Source organism: Echinops telfairi, unplaced genomic scaffold, assembly GCF_000313985.2.
Source record: "Echinops telfairi isolate 266 unplaced genomic scaffold, ASM31398v2 ScPeMD7_7458;HRSCAF=8496, whole genome shotgun sequence".
NCBI classification, from domain to species: domain Eukaryota; kingdom Metazoa; phylum Chordata; class Mammalia; order Afrosoricida; family Tenrecidae; genus Echinops; species Echinops telfairi.
In genome coordinates this window covers 47,506,624-47,522,130 of record NW_022111358.1, presented here as the reverse complement: position 1 = coordinate 47,522,130, position 15,507 = coordinate 47,506,624, and the positions used below count along the sequence as shown (strand labels likewise).

Genomic DNA, 15,507 nt, shown 5'->3' with positions numbered 1-15,507 from the left:
ATGCGCTCCTCTGAGGCGGGCTGCACGGACTTCCGGCTGATTTTGGATTTGAAGAGCGTGTTGATTAAGGTGGATTTCCCTAAGCCGCTCTGCCCTGGGGGAGAGACAGTGGGGTCGGAGGGGCTCTGCAGAGGGAGCATAGTGGAGACTCGGGGTCCTGGGCTAACAGCGGCCGAGAGACCAAGCCCGGTCAGGACACTGGACACAGACCCCTGTCCGACCCTCTGCTGGCCTCTGTCCTGTGTCCCGGCTCCCCTCAGGCCAGGGGACTCTGTCTCCTTTTACAACTGTAGTTGAAAGGACACAGAGTTGCACACACTCCTGTGCACCCACATCTGCCCGCACAATTCCGTGCCATGGACAGGTCTCTGCCGGGCTTGCCACAGCCTCATCTTCCTTTCTCCCAAACTCACTGCCCACCCCCACCCCCCAGGTCCCTCTCTCGTCTTTGCACTGCTGTGGTCAATCGGATCCTCAGACCACTGCCCGCCCCGCTCCGTCCACCCTGAGCAATGCTGTGCGTGCCCCAGCTTGTCCAGTGGACACAGCCCACAGAAAGAAGGCGGCTGTAAGAGGATGCTGAAGTACAGCTCGCTCCTATGGTGCCTGCAGTTAGCCTGTGCTTTCCTTCCTGATAACCTGTTTCTTTTGCGCAGGTGCCTCCCAGCAAAGTATCCCGTCACAGCGAGTGGCTTCCAATCAGAGCTGGCCTGCTGCCATGGATGGGTTTTGTGTCAACTTGACTGGACCTAATAATCTCCCACTATGTAACCTAACATGTCACCAGTCTGCTGTGATCAGCCAACCCATTGCAAGAAAATTAAGGTGGAATGTACCCTCCTTACTCAGGTCAATTGAAAGGAGGTCTCTTCGGGGGTGTGGCCTGCTTCCTATATAAACGGATGCTGTGGGAAAGCCTGTTTGCTTTTTGCTGGGTCTGGAACCTGCATCTGGTTCATCGGCCTCCAGTTTTCGTCCTGGAGCCAATCGCCTGCCACACTGCCTGCCGATCCCCGGAGCCATCAGCACCCTGCTGTCCGACCTGCTCCCCCTTGGATTCATCCACCTCTCAACTCACCAACCTAGTTGTTCCTGCCCATCGGAGGCTCACCAGCCCCCAGGGCCAACCCAGACAGGAGAAGCCTCCAGCTAACAGCTGACCCACAGACTTGGAGCCTGCCCCAAGTGGGACGGGCCTCTACAACCATGTGAGAGCCACTTCCTGGGCCTAAACGTCTAAGTAAATGTATGCAAGCACCACCGGGGCTGCTCCTGGGCACACCCACCGAGCAAGCACAGAAAGGGCAGTCACATCTTACAGGTGGCCCCGGAACAAAAGAACAGCGGGCACAGGGGGAAAAACGGGCACAGGAAGACATCGCCAAGGAAACGTGTACATTTAGAAGGGAGGGGTCCCACCAGCCATTTCCTGGCTGAGCATCATCACCCTGCCCCCTGACCACATTCATAACCCCCTCAATTGACTTCCTGGTGGGTTGGAACTGCTGGCTTCATGAAGAACAGCCGAGCACCCCATCCGGGGCTCCTCCAAACCCAGCAGCGGTCGCTCGTGAGGTCCTCAGTGGTCACTTTTCCCCCGAGTGGACCGCCTCCTCCTCCTTGCTAGTCTGTCTGAGTCTGGAGGCCCCACCAAAGCCTGTCCACCACGGGTGACCCTGCTCGTGTTAGAAACACCAGCGGCACAGCGTCCAGCATGACAGTGAACATCCAGCCACCACAGTATGGCAGGCTGACAGACAAGTGGTCTGGCAGAAGCCTGGAACAGCTGCCAAGACTGATCGGGTGTCAGCAACAGCCAGGTCTCACTGCACGTGGGTGGCTTAAAAAACAAAGGCAGGCGCCGGCTGATGGCTGTGAAGGAGCAAGCTTTGACTCCACCTGCCAGAGCAAGCCCCCTCCCCTCAAAAAGGGACCAGCTCTTCCCCACAAATCACGGGAGCCCGTCCCCTGGCTCCACCCACCCCCATGCTCCAGCCAGGGCACCATGGTCCCAGAAGGCAAAGAGGGTACCATCTCCCAGCCCTCCCCCCCACCCCCCGAGCCTGGTGCAAGCTTCTAAGAAGACCACTACCTCTGTCCTTCTGCGTGACCCTGGGGCACAGGCTGGGGAGAGGACCTGGGATCCAAGACCCCAGGGAACAGAGGCCAGGCTGAGCGCAGAGTCCCCGATGGGCTCGAGCTGGGGTGTCACTGGGGCTGCACATGGGGGACATCCTTGGCCCCAGCAAGAGGGAGTATGGGGTGTCAACCCTGTCTCCACTTGGATTGGATCCTGCAGGTGAGGTGGCCCCTGACAGCCCCAGCATGTAGGCATCAGAAGTAGGGGACCCAGAGTCCCCTTTGGCCCCAGTGCCCTCTCTGGGCCTCACCCTGCCCCTGGCATGCATTCCTTCCTACAAACTGGGGCACCCTCTGTACCCCATTTCTTCCTGGAAATTGAGGAGGCCTCTTCACAGGGTCCCTACAAGGAATAAGCAAGCCCCAAGGGGCTTTGAAAACAAGGTTGGCCGTGGTCCTAGACCCTGCCTCGGTCGGGCTAGCCACTGACTCTCCCTGGTGACCAGCAGGGGCCCCACACGGGTGCACTAAAGGCACCTCTGGGTCCAGGCTGGGAACAGGAACCACAAGCGCCTGTTCCTGGTGGGACACAGCTGCTGCGCGGCATGGCCTGTGGGGTGGGCTCAGACCCCAGGCCTCCAAGGAGAGTGGGGGGGGGGGGCATCTCCACAGTGCCTAGGTTGTGGGGCTCCACACTGGACCTGCAACGCATGTGTTGTTGGAATGTTCCCCGGGGACTCTCGCTGTGGGGGCAAGACACCCTGGGGTGCCGACAGAAGCCGTGGTCCCCTCTCCAGGCACAGGTAGTGTCCCAGAAAGCAAGTCACCTGTCTCCACAGCAAGACTGAGACCCAGGAGCAGCCACCCCCACAGGCGGGGGCAGGGGGGCGGAGACTCACCGACCACCATGATGTTGAACTCAAAGCCCTGCTTCATAGCCTTTCTCCGCATCTGCTCCAGGATCGAGTCGATGCCCACGTAGCCGAAGTCCACGGGCGCCTTCTCATTTCGTGGTGCGGGGGCCTGTTTCAGCCCTCCCTCCCTGGGGGTGTCAGCCATGTCGCCGGGAGCCGCCTCAAAGGCTGTGGGGGGGGAGAGCGGGCATTAGGGGGAGTGCCGAGTGCCGACCAGGATGCCCTTGGCGCGCCCAGCCAGTGCCCCCACTCCTCAGTGGAGAAACAGGTCCGGAGAGATTCACCCGCCTGAGGGTGCCCACCAAGCAGAAGACCTTCAAAGGCTAGTATCCCCTAGCCCTGCACACAGCCCCACAAACCCGCCCACCCCTCCCTCCAATGTGTGTCTCTAAATCAAGAGAGAATCGGTAGCCACACACACAGACCAACCTGACCCACAGTGAGACTGTGCTCCCAGCACCTGAATCTCCTTCCCTCTCGGCCAGTCACCCAGCCTGTGCCCCTCGCTCAGCTCCAAGGCGGCCCACCGGCACTCTCTCTCTGGGTACCACGGGGCCCCAGCACCCCGGCGGAGGCCACCTCAGACCCATGGCAGCCAAAGCCCAGGGACCCGGCTGCCACCTGTTTTTTCTCAGCTCCTGCCCCATTACCAGCAGGCACGCCTTCTCTGCCTCCACCTGCTGGTGTCCAAGGATGGCAACCCCTGCGGCCGTGGGCCCCTGGAAGTCAAGTGGTGGGCATCCCCTGCGCCAGGACAAGGGGCAGCCTTGCATTTGCATCTGAAAGGGAGGCTGGACAGACGTAACCCGGACTGACTCGATGACTTGTCTCCTTCAAGCCTCGCCCAACTGACTGACAGCTCTTAGGGGTGCAGGCGCCCAGGACAGGGACTTCACGAGGCCAGTGTGAATGGACACAGAGACACAGGACCGACATCCTCCCCACCAGCCCGCCACCTACGATGGGTTACTTTTTAATCGAAGCGTCCCAGTCATCAGGTATGACAGCAGAAACATTCTTGGTCAACCTGTGGCCCAACGCACCCACCCGGCAAGACGCTGCTCGGATCTACTCAGCAGCGGGGAGGGCGAGGCCGGAGTGTCTGCATCCACGAAGCCCAATCTCCCACCATGGAGTCAGTTCTGACTCATCGAGCTGTGGTTTCCCCTGGTGTTTTCGCTGCCAGCCGGTAGGAACTATTTGTGGACCTGTTGTCAATACCTTTCTTGAAAGTGGAGTGGCCATTAAAGCAGAAGTGGGAATCTAACTCAATACCGACTCCTAGCAGACCTGCAGGGCAGGGTAGAACTGCCCCGGTGGATTTCCAAGCCTGTCACTCTTCAGGAAGAGAAAGCCTCATCTTTTCCAGAAGGAACAGCTGGTGGGCTTGAACTGCTGACCTTGGGGTTGCAGCTCGCAGCCCAACATGTAAAAGGAGGGACTCATGGCTCTGGATCAGTCAGAGTAGCAATGCTATAACTGACAATGCCACAGCTCCACCTAGGGAGGTTTATTTACAAAGCGCTTTTATTGTCTGCCACCTAACAAGGATTCATTGCACCTAAGCGAGTTCACCTGTGTGTATCTCTCAGGCCTGTGTGGTTGACACCGGTAGTGGAAAGGTCGGACTGGAGATTCTGAATGGGCCTCAATGGGAGGGGTGACACCTGCCTTGGTGATGGGACCCTGAGAGGTGGGGCTCTCCTTGCTGGTCTCACAGCTGCAACTGAAGTCCAGGACCCGGAAGCTCCACCCAGCCCACCGAGGGCTTCTCCTGACTGCCCGGTACCCCTGCGTCCCACCTCAGAGGCCAGGGTGTCGGGTCCGAGTGCAGGTGGAAGTCAGAGTCTCATCTCCACAGCCTCTGCCCACCCCAACCCCCCTGAGACACAGACCTGAAGGGGGACGCCCACAAGGGGCCTCTCTGCCAGCGGGGGCTGCCCAGAGCATGGTCAAGAGGGCTCAGCTTGCCACCCAGGGATGGCCACGTGCACAGGCACCACACTCACAGAAGGGGACCTCACTCCTAGGGCCTGCACACATGCCAACACCGCCCCACCCCCACACACATACTGGGGGTGGGGGGGAGAACCTCTCTCCTAGCCTTGCTCACCTCTCCCAGAGGGTCCAGCCTCTCCCCATCTCCCCAGCCCCGCCCTCTGAGGACTTTCTGTGACCCTAACCCCAGCCCCAGCCCCATAGGTTACCTTTCTATCTGCTGGGGTGCTCCAGGCCCAAAGGAGGGGACCACCCAGATGTGCGGATGACCAGCCTGCCAACTCCTGGAAGCAGGGTGGGGGGTTCGGGAGGTGGGGGACCACAGCCCTGGGCTGCTGGGGGGGGGGGCGGTCTCTAAGGGTGGCGAGAGGCAGCTTCCCCAGCAGGCTTCCGCAAACACACCCCAGGCTGAACAGGGGCATCAGCAGACCCAGCACTCCCGGATGTGGGGAGGAGGGGGAGGGCGCGCCTACCAATCACTGAGCTGTCTGTGGCCTCCTACTCAAAACACGCTGCCCCCACCCCCACTTGCTCTCCCCAGGGAGTAGCAGGGTGAGGGGTTTCAGGCCCTCTGGGCCACATGGAGGCCCCAGATAAACCATTTTTTCCACTGCCATGGGAAATGGGCGATGGCAGGAAGTGGGCCGGCTCACCACCCCACCCAGCTGCCTCCTCCTTCAAACTCAGCAGGGGACTCCGAGTGCCTGGGGGTGCAAACAGTCCCGCTGGGAGGAACCAGGAAGAAAGGCCAGGCAATGGGCTTCAGAAAGGCCAGAGGCCTTTGGAAAACCCTGCGGCCCCTGGCTCTGCTGGGCGTGCACGGGGCAGCTGTTTTGGGAGCAGGAAGAGGCTGGGGGCAGGGCAGAGCCTGGGGGAAGGGGAGGTGCGGGGGAACCACGCTTAGGCTACCTCTGCTCTGCTGGAGGTGGGGGGCGGGCTCAATAAGGATTAGCATCAAACCCATGGCCATTGAGTCCCCTCGGACTCACAGCGACCCCATCACCTGCTGCAGGGACGACTGCCCCAAAGCAGGCTTTCTCCACGGGGGCTTCACAGAGGAGACAGCCAGGCCAGGCGGTGCCTCCTCCCACTGCGGGGGGCTGGGGCTGGGTGGGCGGGTAGCTGGACCCTCCACCCTGTAGTGTCATCCTCGGTGCAAACCGTCTGCCCATCACCTCGGTGGGAGACAGTCCTTCCTCCTTCACGGAGGCAGAGGGAGGACGGGAAATCAACGCCCCGGCCTTTGAGTTGATTCCGACTCAGAGCGGGGCCCTGGGGCGCAAAGGGTTGCGTTGGGCTCCTCCCTCCGAGGTTCAGCAGTACCAGCCACTCCTTGAGAGCCTTCCACGCCCATGAGCACGGAGGCGGAGCCCACAGGGGCAGTTCTTACCCTGACCGGTAGGGTCGCCGTGAGTCAGAAACAGCAGTGTCTGTAAACGTGCAGATGAGGCTGACTCCTAATTATAGCGGGCGGGTATTTGAGGCCGCCCGTCGTCTCGCCCTGCCCCCCTCCCTCTCCGGCTAGGGCGGGGCGAGGGCTCTGGGAGGGAAGGGGGAAGCCCCCGAGCCCCCTCCCCACATGGCTGGAAGTGGTCCTGCCCCCTCTTCAGAGACCCTCTCCGGGGCCCCTGCAGCATTACACAGACAAAGGCAGGCAGCCCCGGAACATGTGGCTCAGCCTGCTTCCTGGACATGATGAGATGCCTGGTCCACTGGGATAGCCGCCCCTCCCCCAGACCCATGTGACCCCAAATCACTTCCATCTGTTGGTGGGGCAGTAGGTGGGCCAGGGTCCCCAGGCAGGGACTCTTGCTCCCCCCCTCACAGGCTCCACCCCTCCCTGCTGATACCAGTTCAGCCAAACATCCTGGAGCCATGGGCTGGGGCAGCCCCAGGGATGGGGGCTTCATGGTCCCTACACAGCAAGGGGCTCCTGCAGCCTCCCTTTCTGCAGCTTTCATTGTGCACAGGAAGCAGCGAACACACACGCACGCACACACTCATATACACACAACACACACGCGCACACACTCATATATACCACACGCATACATACACACATGCACATTCATATACACACAACACGCACCACACATAAACCCCACATACATGCACGCTCAGACACACAGAACACATACTCAATACACCACCTCCCACAGGCCTGGGGGAGGCCTCTGGAACCCCCACCTGGAAAACAGGACCCCAGCACACCCCAACCGTGCTTTGACCCTAAAGCCCACAGGAAGTACCAGGTGCTGGTGGGAGGGCCCCAGCAGCTCTGTCTGCAGGCCCCAGGTTCAAGCCCAACTTGGGCCCCTCTCCTCCACTGCCAGCTGCACCCATGGGAGCCCTGGCCCTTTCAGGACAGTGACTCTGGTTGCCCTCGTTGCCCCCCTCAAAGCCCACAGGCAGCTAGCTCTTTCTCTGAAGCTGTCATGGGTCTAAAGGGCCAGGAAAAGGCAGGGCTCCACAGTCCCCACCACGCCCCATTCCCTAAGTGTCCCCTCAGAGCCCTAAGTCACCAGACTGCCTATGCCTGAGCTTCTGTGACCCGTGCACCAGGTGACCCACGTTCCACAGCCGGGGCCTGTGAGGGTGGAAACAGAGGGCGTTCTGCAGCTCGCTGGGCTGACCCTATGGGTACACCCTGGGCAGGGGCCCAGGAGGAGCAGCCCGGGGCCCTGCACTCACTCACCCCCATTACAGGTGACCTAGGGAGGGCTCCCCATAGCGGCCTCTGAGTCCCCTCCACCCAGACAGGACAGCCAGCTAGTCTCCCATCCCCGTTCCCAGACCAGGGCAGCCATGGGGAGGGCTCCGTCCAGAGCTGGGCAGAGCCAGGCCCATCCCGGGGCACCAACCTGGCCAGGGGGCAGGGGGGGTCTGCTCCGCAGGGAGGCCCAAGGTGCTGGGAGCAGGCTTGGCAGCATAAGGAAAGGCGGTCAGTTCCAACCTGGTCAGCAGCTTGGGGACAAAGGCTGGCAACTGGCTCCATCAAGATGGTTATCAGAACAACGGAAACAGTGCCGTTGCTGCTAGGTCTGAGCCCACTGGTACAGTCACTGTGTCAATCCATTTCACGGGGTGGGGGTGGGGGGGCTCCTCTTTGTCGTCCACATGGACTCACAGGGACCCAGCAGGACGGAGTGGAGGCCACCACCACCTCTTTGTCTGGAGGAGCCGCTGCCCAGAGAGCACTCTTCGCACTGGACTCAGACTCCCTGCAGCCCAGTCTGTGCCCTGGCTCACTGACCGCACAGGACAGGGGCACTGCCCCGTGGGTCTCCCAGACTGACTCGTGCTGAGAGCAGGAAGCCTCATCTTTCTCCTGATCCACACACAGGTGAGATCGTAACACAGGTGTCCATTCTAAAGCCCCACCTCCAAATGCTGCCCCCACTGAGCCGGCAGAATCCTGGGGAAACTTCAGCAAGGTCTTCCCAGTCTGGGCCCAAGTGACCAGGTGACCATGAGTGACCAAGGGACCCCACGATGCTGTTACCCAAGTTGGGAAATATTAGTCTACAGAAAGAGAGTCCCGCTGAAGCTGGGAACCAGCTCTATGTGCAGATTGGGGGTGGGGTGGGGGAGACCCTGGGGAAAGGGGATGCCACACTCCCCGCAGAAAAGGATGCAGGGGTCCTGAAGGACCAGGAGGCCTCTAATCTGCAACATCAAGAAGTCACAGGACAAATGTTGACTGAGTGCCCACTCCCCGCTGCCAGCCCCAAGTCCATACCCTGTAGGGCAGAGGAACGCCGCCCAAGGGAGGGATTCATCCTCCTTCCTGAAGCAGACTGCCCAAGCTTTCCCCTAGGGAGTCTCCGATGTCTTCAAACTGTCCACCTCTCTCTGGGAACAAGATGAGGCTGGCTGCTCTGATCAAGATGTATGAGTACGTCGTTACAGGGGTTGGGCTGTGATCTGCATGGTCGGCAGTTCAAACCAACAGCAGCTCTACTGGTGTCTCAGGGGCTCTCTGGGAGGGCACAAAGAGCTGACTCTCTAGTCACCTGAAGGCTGGCATTTCAAACCCACTCAGCAGGGCCCAGCAATCTGCTACCACAAAGATGACAGCCCAGAAGCTTCCATGGAGCCGACCTACTGTGCACTGGGGGACCAACAGGGTGGTCCCCTGGCCAGATGACAGTTCGATCTGGGGTCCCGGGTGCTGCAGACAGCTGGTGATGTGCCCGGCTGGAGCTGGGAGGCTGGAGGCAGGGGGAGAGCTGAGTCCCTATGGAGGTACCTTGTAAGAAAGGCCTGGTGGTTCCCTTGGGGAAAACTAGCCACTGCAAACCCTTGGTGGCAGGTTCTACTTGGTCAATATGAGGTGGCCCCTGGTCAGAGCCAACCTGATGGCCACAGGGGTGACTGGCTCACCTGGGGCAACCTCTCATAATCGTTAAACTTTAATCCGTGCCGCAGCCCGGTCCCCACAGGCCAAGGGCAAATGAGAAATGATCAGAGGCAGGGAAAGGCGGAGGAGGAAAAGGATGGGGGGAGGGGGGGGAGGACCCCACGGGAGGCCAGGGCTGAGGGTCATCTCATATCCAGCGGACCAGCTGGCCAGCATCCCTGCGCCTGAGAAGGGGCAGGCCGTCTGGGCGCACATGCAGCCTTGGAGCACTGAAGGGAGGACAAGAGGCCATTCTCCATCGAGGATGCTGCTGCTGCGGGAGGGGGGGGGGGCGCGGGGGGTGTTGGTGATGGGGGAGCCACGGGGGTGGCTCTGGAATGCCACCTTCTGGAGGTCACTCAACACAGAATCTGTTCCAGTTCCCTTCTCCCGAATTCCTCCTCTGTGGTGCTCTAACCTCCCAGGCTCTGGGAGTGGGGGGCGGGGAGTGGGGCGAGCTCCTGCTCCAAGCTGGATATAAATAAATGACCAAATTTTGCAAATTGCCAAGAGCGGGTGGGCGGGCAGGCAAGCGGGGGACCTAAGGCCCCCACCCTCTTGTTGACTCTGATAAGTGATTCCAAATCGAATTACACTTCGCACTTTGTCCGGGGCAGGAAGTGCCCCTCACTCGCCGCCCCTGCCCCCCACTGCGAGGCGGTGGGGAGGGGAAGGGGCTACAGAAGCGGCCCTTTTAGCCTGCAGGCGGGCGGAGCCTGGCTCAGGACCCCAGCACAGGGGACAGGGTGGAAGGGGGAGACTGTCCCGCCACCCCTCTGCCCTTTACTTTGCAGGGCTTGGGAAGGGGGGATGGGGACCTGGACCTGTGGCCAGACATGCATTCAGGGCCTTGGCACACCAAAGGCTTGAAAGGAGGTGAGGGGTGGTAGGTTCCCACTTCCACAGCCTGCCAGGGCCCCCCACCCCCCAGGGTCTCCCCTGCCAATCCATTGAGAGTAAACCCCTTTCCCATTGTTTAAGACAGGGGTGGGGGCCATCCCAAGAGGCCCTGGGGTTCTGCCAGGTGGTTTCAGTAAAGCCAAGTTTGGACCCAGTCCAACTCTCACTCCCCCACCCCCACCCCCACCCCCTTTGTGGAAGAGTCAGCTTGCTGCTTTTCATTGGGACCCTGCCCGCCTCCCTCCGAAGGCCAGCAGTCCTCCCCTAGCAGCCTGCCGGCCAGCCACAAAAACATACTAAGACCTCAGACTTCGCTCTGGGCACCAGCGCCCCGCCACCACCACAGTGTCCTTGCCCACTTCCTAGGGTCCACGCTGCCTGCCGGGGTCACCGGTGACCCCCACCTCCTGTGTCATGACAGGGTTCGGACATGGCCTCTGGTTTCGCTGCCCACTCATCTCCTCCAGGTACCTGGAACCAGCCTGCCCACAGAGGGAATCTGACCACAATGCCCACCCTATCCCTGCCAGCGGGAACCTTCCAGAACAAGTGGCCCCCACCCAAAGCCCACCCAGCCCCTCCCGCCAAGTACTCCGTGGCCAGCTGGCCCTGAAGACTGGCCGATGCTCGCTCGCAAAGTTGGAAAGGGCCAGAGGGCTCCTTCCCCCAAGGACCTTGGATGGGCCATTTGTCACCCTGGCGGAATTTTCTTATCAGGATGTTCCCCTCCCTGGGCTGGGTGGGGTGGGGTGGGGGGCGACCGGCACAGACCCCTCCCCCACCCCCTTCTGCTATCAGCAGCCTGTCAGCAGATATACACCAGAGCTGAGAGTGGGGGCAGTTTGGTGGGGAGGGGGTTGGGGGGGTGTTCTCCTCCCCCAACCTATGAAATCATCTTAAGTAAGAAAAGAAGTCAGGGTGCTGAGCGCTGCGGGGTGATCCTGCCAGGGCCGGAGAACGTCAGGTTTCCCAAGGAACACCCGCGGACTGCTCCCCGGCCCCATCAGCCATCACTGTCCCTCAGGCCTGGAGACCCTGCAGCTGCGGACTTCCCGGGACCTACCTCGGGAGGTTTCAGCAACAGGAGGGCCTGCGGGGGCCAGGCCAGGCCCAAGAGGTGGTCGTCCTGGCCCCACAAGGAAGCCTGACCAAATGACCCTTTAAGGAGCTTCAGGCATCTCATACAACGTTCTCAGCTCTAGGGGTGGAGATCAGAGAAGGGGAGAGGAGGAGGGGAAGAGGGGGTACACCCACCGGACCTTCCTGCATCTTATTCCTCTGAGGGAGCCCTGGCCACCTCCAGGCCCTGCCCACCTGACCAATCCCCAAATTCAACTCCCTGCCATCAAACCAGATCAATGCTGACTGATTTCCACCCTATAGGTCAGTGGAGAACTAACTGGCCCTGGGAGTCTCCTTCCGAGTCTCCTGAGGCCTCCTGGTCTCACACGGCTGACCTTACAGTTGCCAACCATTGGGCACCACCACGCCAAGGCTCTGCCCACCTGACAGCTCTGGAGAATCCATGCAGCACTCAACAAACTTGTGCCTAGACCTCCCTGTGCAAGGCATCCACGCCACCCTCCCTCAGGAGACCCGCTCACCCTGAACTCTGGACCTGCCGCCCTCCAGCCCCCCACTGAAAGCATGCCCCTGCCCCTCCAATTGTCCTGTGCATTCTGACTTGTCAACACCGAAGGACAGAACAGAGCTGCCCAGTAGTGTCCTGGGCTGAAGCCTTTACAGACCGCTCAATACACCCTTCTCTGGCAGAACCCCTGAGGGGTTCCACCCTGCCATCTCCCCATCAGGAACCAAGTGCTTTACCACTGTGCCACCAGGCTCATCTTGATCCCTCCTGTGGCAACCATCCAAATCCAGGTACCCCAAAGCCCTGCCCATTCTAACTCCTGTGCAATCCAAGGCAGTCAGCAGGTTCCCTGTCTCCACAGTCCACCCAGTCCAACAACAAACAGTGACAGTCTCGGAAGTCCAAAGGGGGCAGCCTTGACCCGTCCTATAGGGCTGCTGTACATCAGGATGGACTCCAGGGCCAGGAGGGTGGTTTGGGGGGGTGCTGGGGAGAGTCCCTGAGGGGCGTACAGGGTTAAAAAGTCGGAAGTTCAAACCCAAGGCGGTGGCGCCTTGGAAGAAAGGCCTGGTGATTTGCTGCCAAAGGTCATGTGGCCTTCAAGGTGGCTGCCACTTGTAATGACCCTGTTGACCACAGATGCACTGTCCTGCATCGCCTGTCACAATTGGGCTTAAGTTCCACACCGTTGTTGCAACCACTGTGTTAATCCATCTCCTGGAGGGGCTTCCTCTTCTGCACTGCCCTCTACTGTACCCAGCATGAAGACCGGACCCAGGGACCGGTCTCTCCTGATGAGTCCATCAAACGTAGGAGGATGTCTCCCCATCAAGTCTAGGGAGCCTCCGGCTGTACTTCTTTGCAAAGAAACAGAGGAGTTTGTTCTTTGGATCATCCATATTTCGTATTCTTTACCAACACCATCAGTGGCAGTTACACCATCTTCTGTCAACTTGAAAGTATTATGGGCAAAGGGGTGGAGTCTAGCCTGTCGACCAGGTTGCAGCCCGATGGCCTTATCTGGAGGCGCGACAGAGATAAATAGCTCACTGAAGGTCGGACCCACTCTCTCTCTGCCTTCCCTTTCCTGCTATGAAGACACTCAGAGAGCTGGAGGAGCCACGTGGAGACCCGCACCAGCGTTGAGATGCTTCCACCACCACTGGATCCACAAGACCGTCTACCCACCGGCCTGTGATCTTCCTGCATTCAGCACCATTGCATGTGCTGTGTGAGTCTGAAAAGGAATTTATGGACTGGTATTGGACATCTGGGCTAACATCGGACTTAAGGCCTTGATCTGGGCTGGGCTGTTTTCTCAATATACAATTGCTCTTTGATATAGAGCTCTCTTATACATAGATGAGTGTCTCTGGATTTGTGTCTCTCATCCACCAGGCCTCACACACCATCCTTCAAACACACCCATTCTTCTGTGGTCATCCCGAGTCACGGCCCAGCTTTTGCAGGCACAGGCGGCACCCAAGAGGCCAGTGCCAGTAAGGGTGGCAGCTTTGCTTGATACCAGGCAGAGGGATCGTTTGCAGCAGATTTGCCCGCCGCAATATTCATACGCTATCTGCTGGCTGCTTTCCCAAACTGGCATCCTTCACCACATCCATCTTGGCCTGAGGATGGTGACCTTCCACTGAAGGTCACTGGAACCCTCCGGAGCACGGCTGCACTCCATGCACGTGGAGCCACCACAAGCCGGAATCCACCAGAAGCAACTCCCAAGCCCAGGAGGCGAACTTCGAGGATTACAAGAGATCACTGTCAAGTGCATGGATTCCCGCCCGGCCTCGCGGATGCTCTAAGAATTTGCAAATAAAACACAAGTCCTCTGGCTCCAGGCTTCAGTGCCTGGCCTTCCTCTGGCTCCCTCTCAGCTCCCACGGGCCCTGCAGAGGGCCTCGCTGCCAGAATGTTCTCTTCCCAGGCTGCTCCCGGGACTCCCCCGTCTCCCCAGCTCCGCTCAGTCCTTCTGTCCCACTCTTGCACAGATTCCCATCCTCTCCGTAGCTGACCAGCCTCCCCCATCCCGGCAAGGAGCTCGCAGCTCACAACACTTCTCCCAATCAAAATACCCAGGAAAAGGTTGACCGGATGGATGGGGAGAGCGGTGGGTGAGTGGTGGGGGGTGGATGGGTGGATGGATAAGTGGGAAAATGGATAGATGGGTGAATAAAAAACAGACAGATGGATCGGTGGGTGAATGGATGGATAGATGCGTGGATCACTGGATGGAAGAGTGGATGAATGCATCGATGGTGAATAAACAAATGGATGGGTGGATAGGTAGATGGATAGGTAGGTGGATGAATGAATGGGTAGGTGGCTGTGTGGGTAAGTGAATGGATAGGTGGAGAGACAGGTGAATGCATGGATAGGTGGATGGATGTGTGGGTAGGTGGATGGGTGGATGGATGAATGGGTAGGATGGGTGGATGGATGAATGGGTAGATGGATGAGTGGATATAGAGACAGATGGAGGGATGGATAAACACGAGCAGACAAATGGATGAACAAATGGACAGATGGGTGGATGCATGGTCAGCTCCCTAGCCCTTCTTCCACCCTCCTCTTTCCCAGAGTGGAGCCAGGGCTGGGTCCCTGCCTGCCGGCATCCTTTCCCACCCACTGTCGGGCAGCTCTGTGCTCAGTGGCTGTAAACGCGTTGGTAACAATTTCCGGTTTCCAACATCCCTCCGGAGCCACAGAACTACGGCCGGAAGGATGGAGTGTCTTCCCAGGACAGCTCGTCCATTCAGGAAATCCTGCTCCCTTGGGAAATGGTCAGGGCAGGGGTGGGGCAGAGGGCACTGCATGGGCTCAGTGACAGGGGCCTTTCCCAGGAGGCAGGCTGGGGAGACAGGTTCAGACCAGGCACCCGTTTTTAGCCCGGTCGCCTCCTAAGCCTGAGGGGACAAGTCCCTCCCCATGCCAAAGGGGCCAGAGAGAGACCACTCACATGCAAACAGGACTCCACCACCAGGCTCTCTGGGGGCCACAAAGGCCCAGAGCTAGCAGGTGGGAGCCAGCCGAATGAGTGGGGACACCAACAGTGAGCCTGACACAAGCCACCAGAGCCAGTGGCCAGTGAGAGGGGCTTGTCCCCATGCCCATAGATTTGTGTCCAGCAGGCCCCACGGTCACTAGTTCTGGAGCCAGGGGTGGCCTCACAGAACCGTTGTCCCCACAGGTTAACAAGCTGATTCAGTCTCCTGTATCTGGGCTGACCCCCTTATGGTCCCCATTAGTTGTGACTTTGCAAAGCAGACAGCCCAAGAAGTGCCCTAAAAGCCTGGGTTCTAGGGCAGACCCCCAAAGGGAGGAGGGGAAGCCCGCCTTCCAGTCACCCTCCCCTCCCCTGCAAGCACCAACACCCCGCCCCGGCACCAGGGGCTTGGTGTCCAGGGATGAACCTACTGTGTCCGCTCTGCTTCTGGGGAGGAGGCTGGGGTCTCCCACTTGCTCCGAGGCCCAGCTTCTCTAAACCCAGGCTGGAGGGGCGGAGGGGCGGGAGCCTGGGAGCCGATTCCCTCCCAGCCCCTGCAGCGGGGCTCCGGGAAGGAGATCATTCATATGGTAATTTCTCCCAGCAGAGGAACCGAGGAGGCCCCTCC

The 15,507-nt window shown here is 59.8% G+C and overlaps 1 protein-coding gene across 1 annotated transcript in view; it reads right to left on the bottom strand.

Moving 5' to 3' along the window:
- The window catches only part of SEPTIN9 (septin 9), a 171,738-nt gene that overhangs the window by 10,166 nt on the left and 146,065 nt on the right, over positions 1–15,507 (bottom strand). Inside the window, exons 4-5 of the mRNA XM_045299512.1 lie at positions 2,979–3,161; positions 5–94 (exon numbers count right to left, since the gene is read on the bottom strand). Coding sequence (XP_045155447.1) covers positions 5–94; positions 2,979–3,161 — 273 coding nt within the window. The remainder of the gene's footprint in view (positions 1–4; positions 95–2,978; positions 3,162–15,507) is intronic.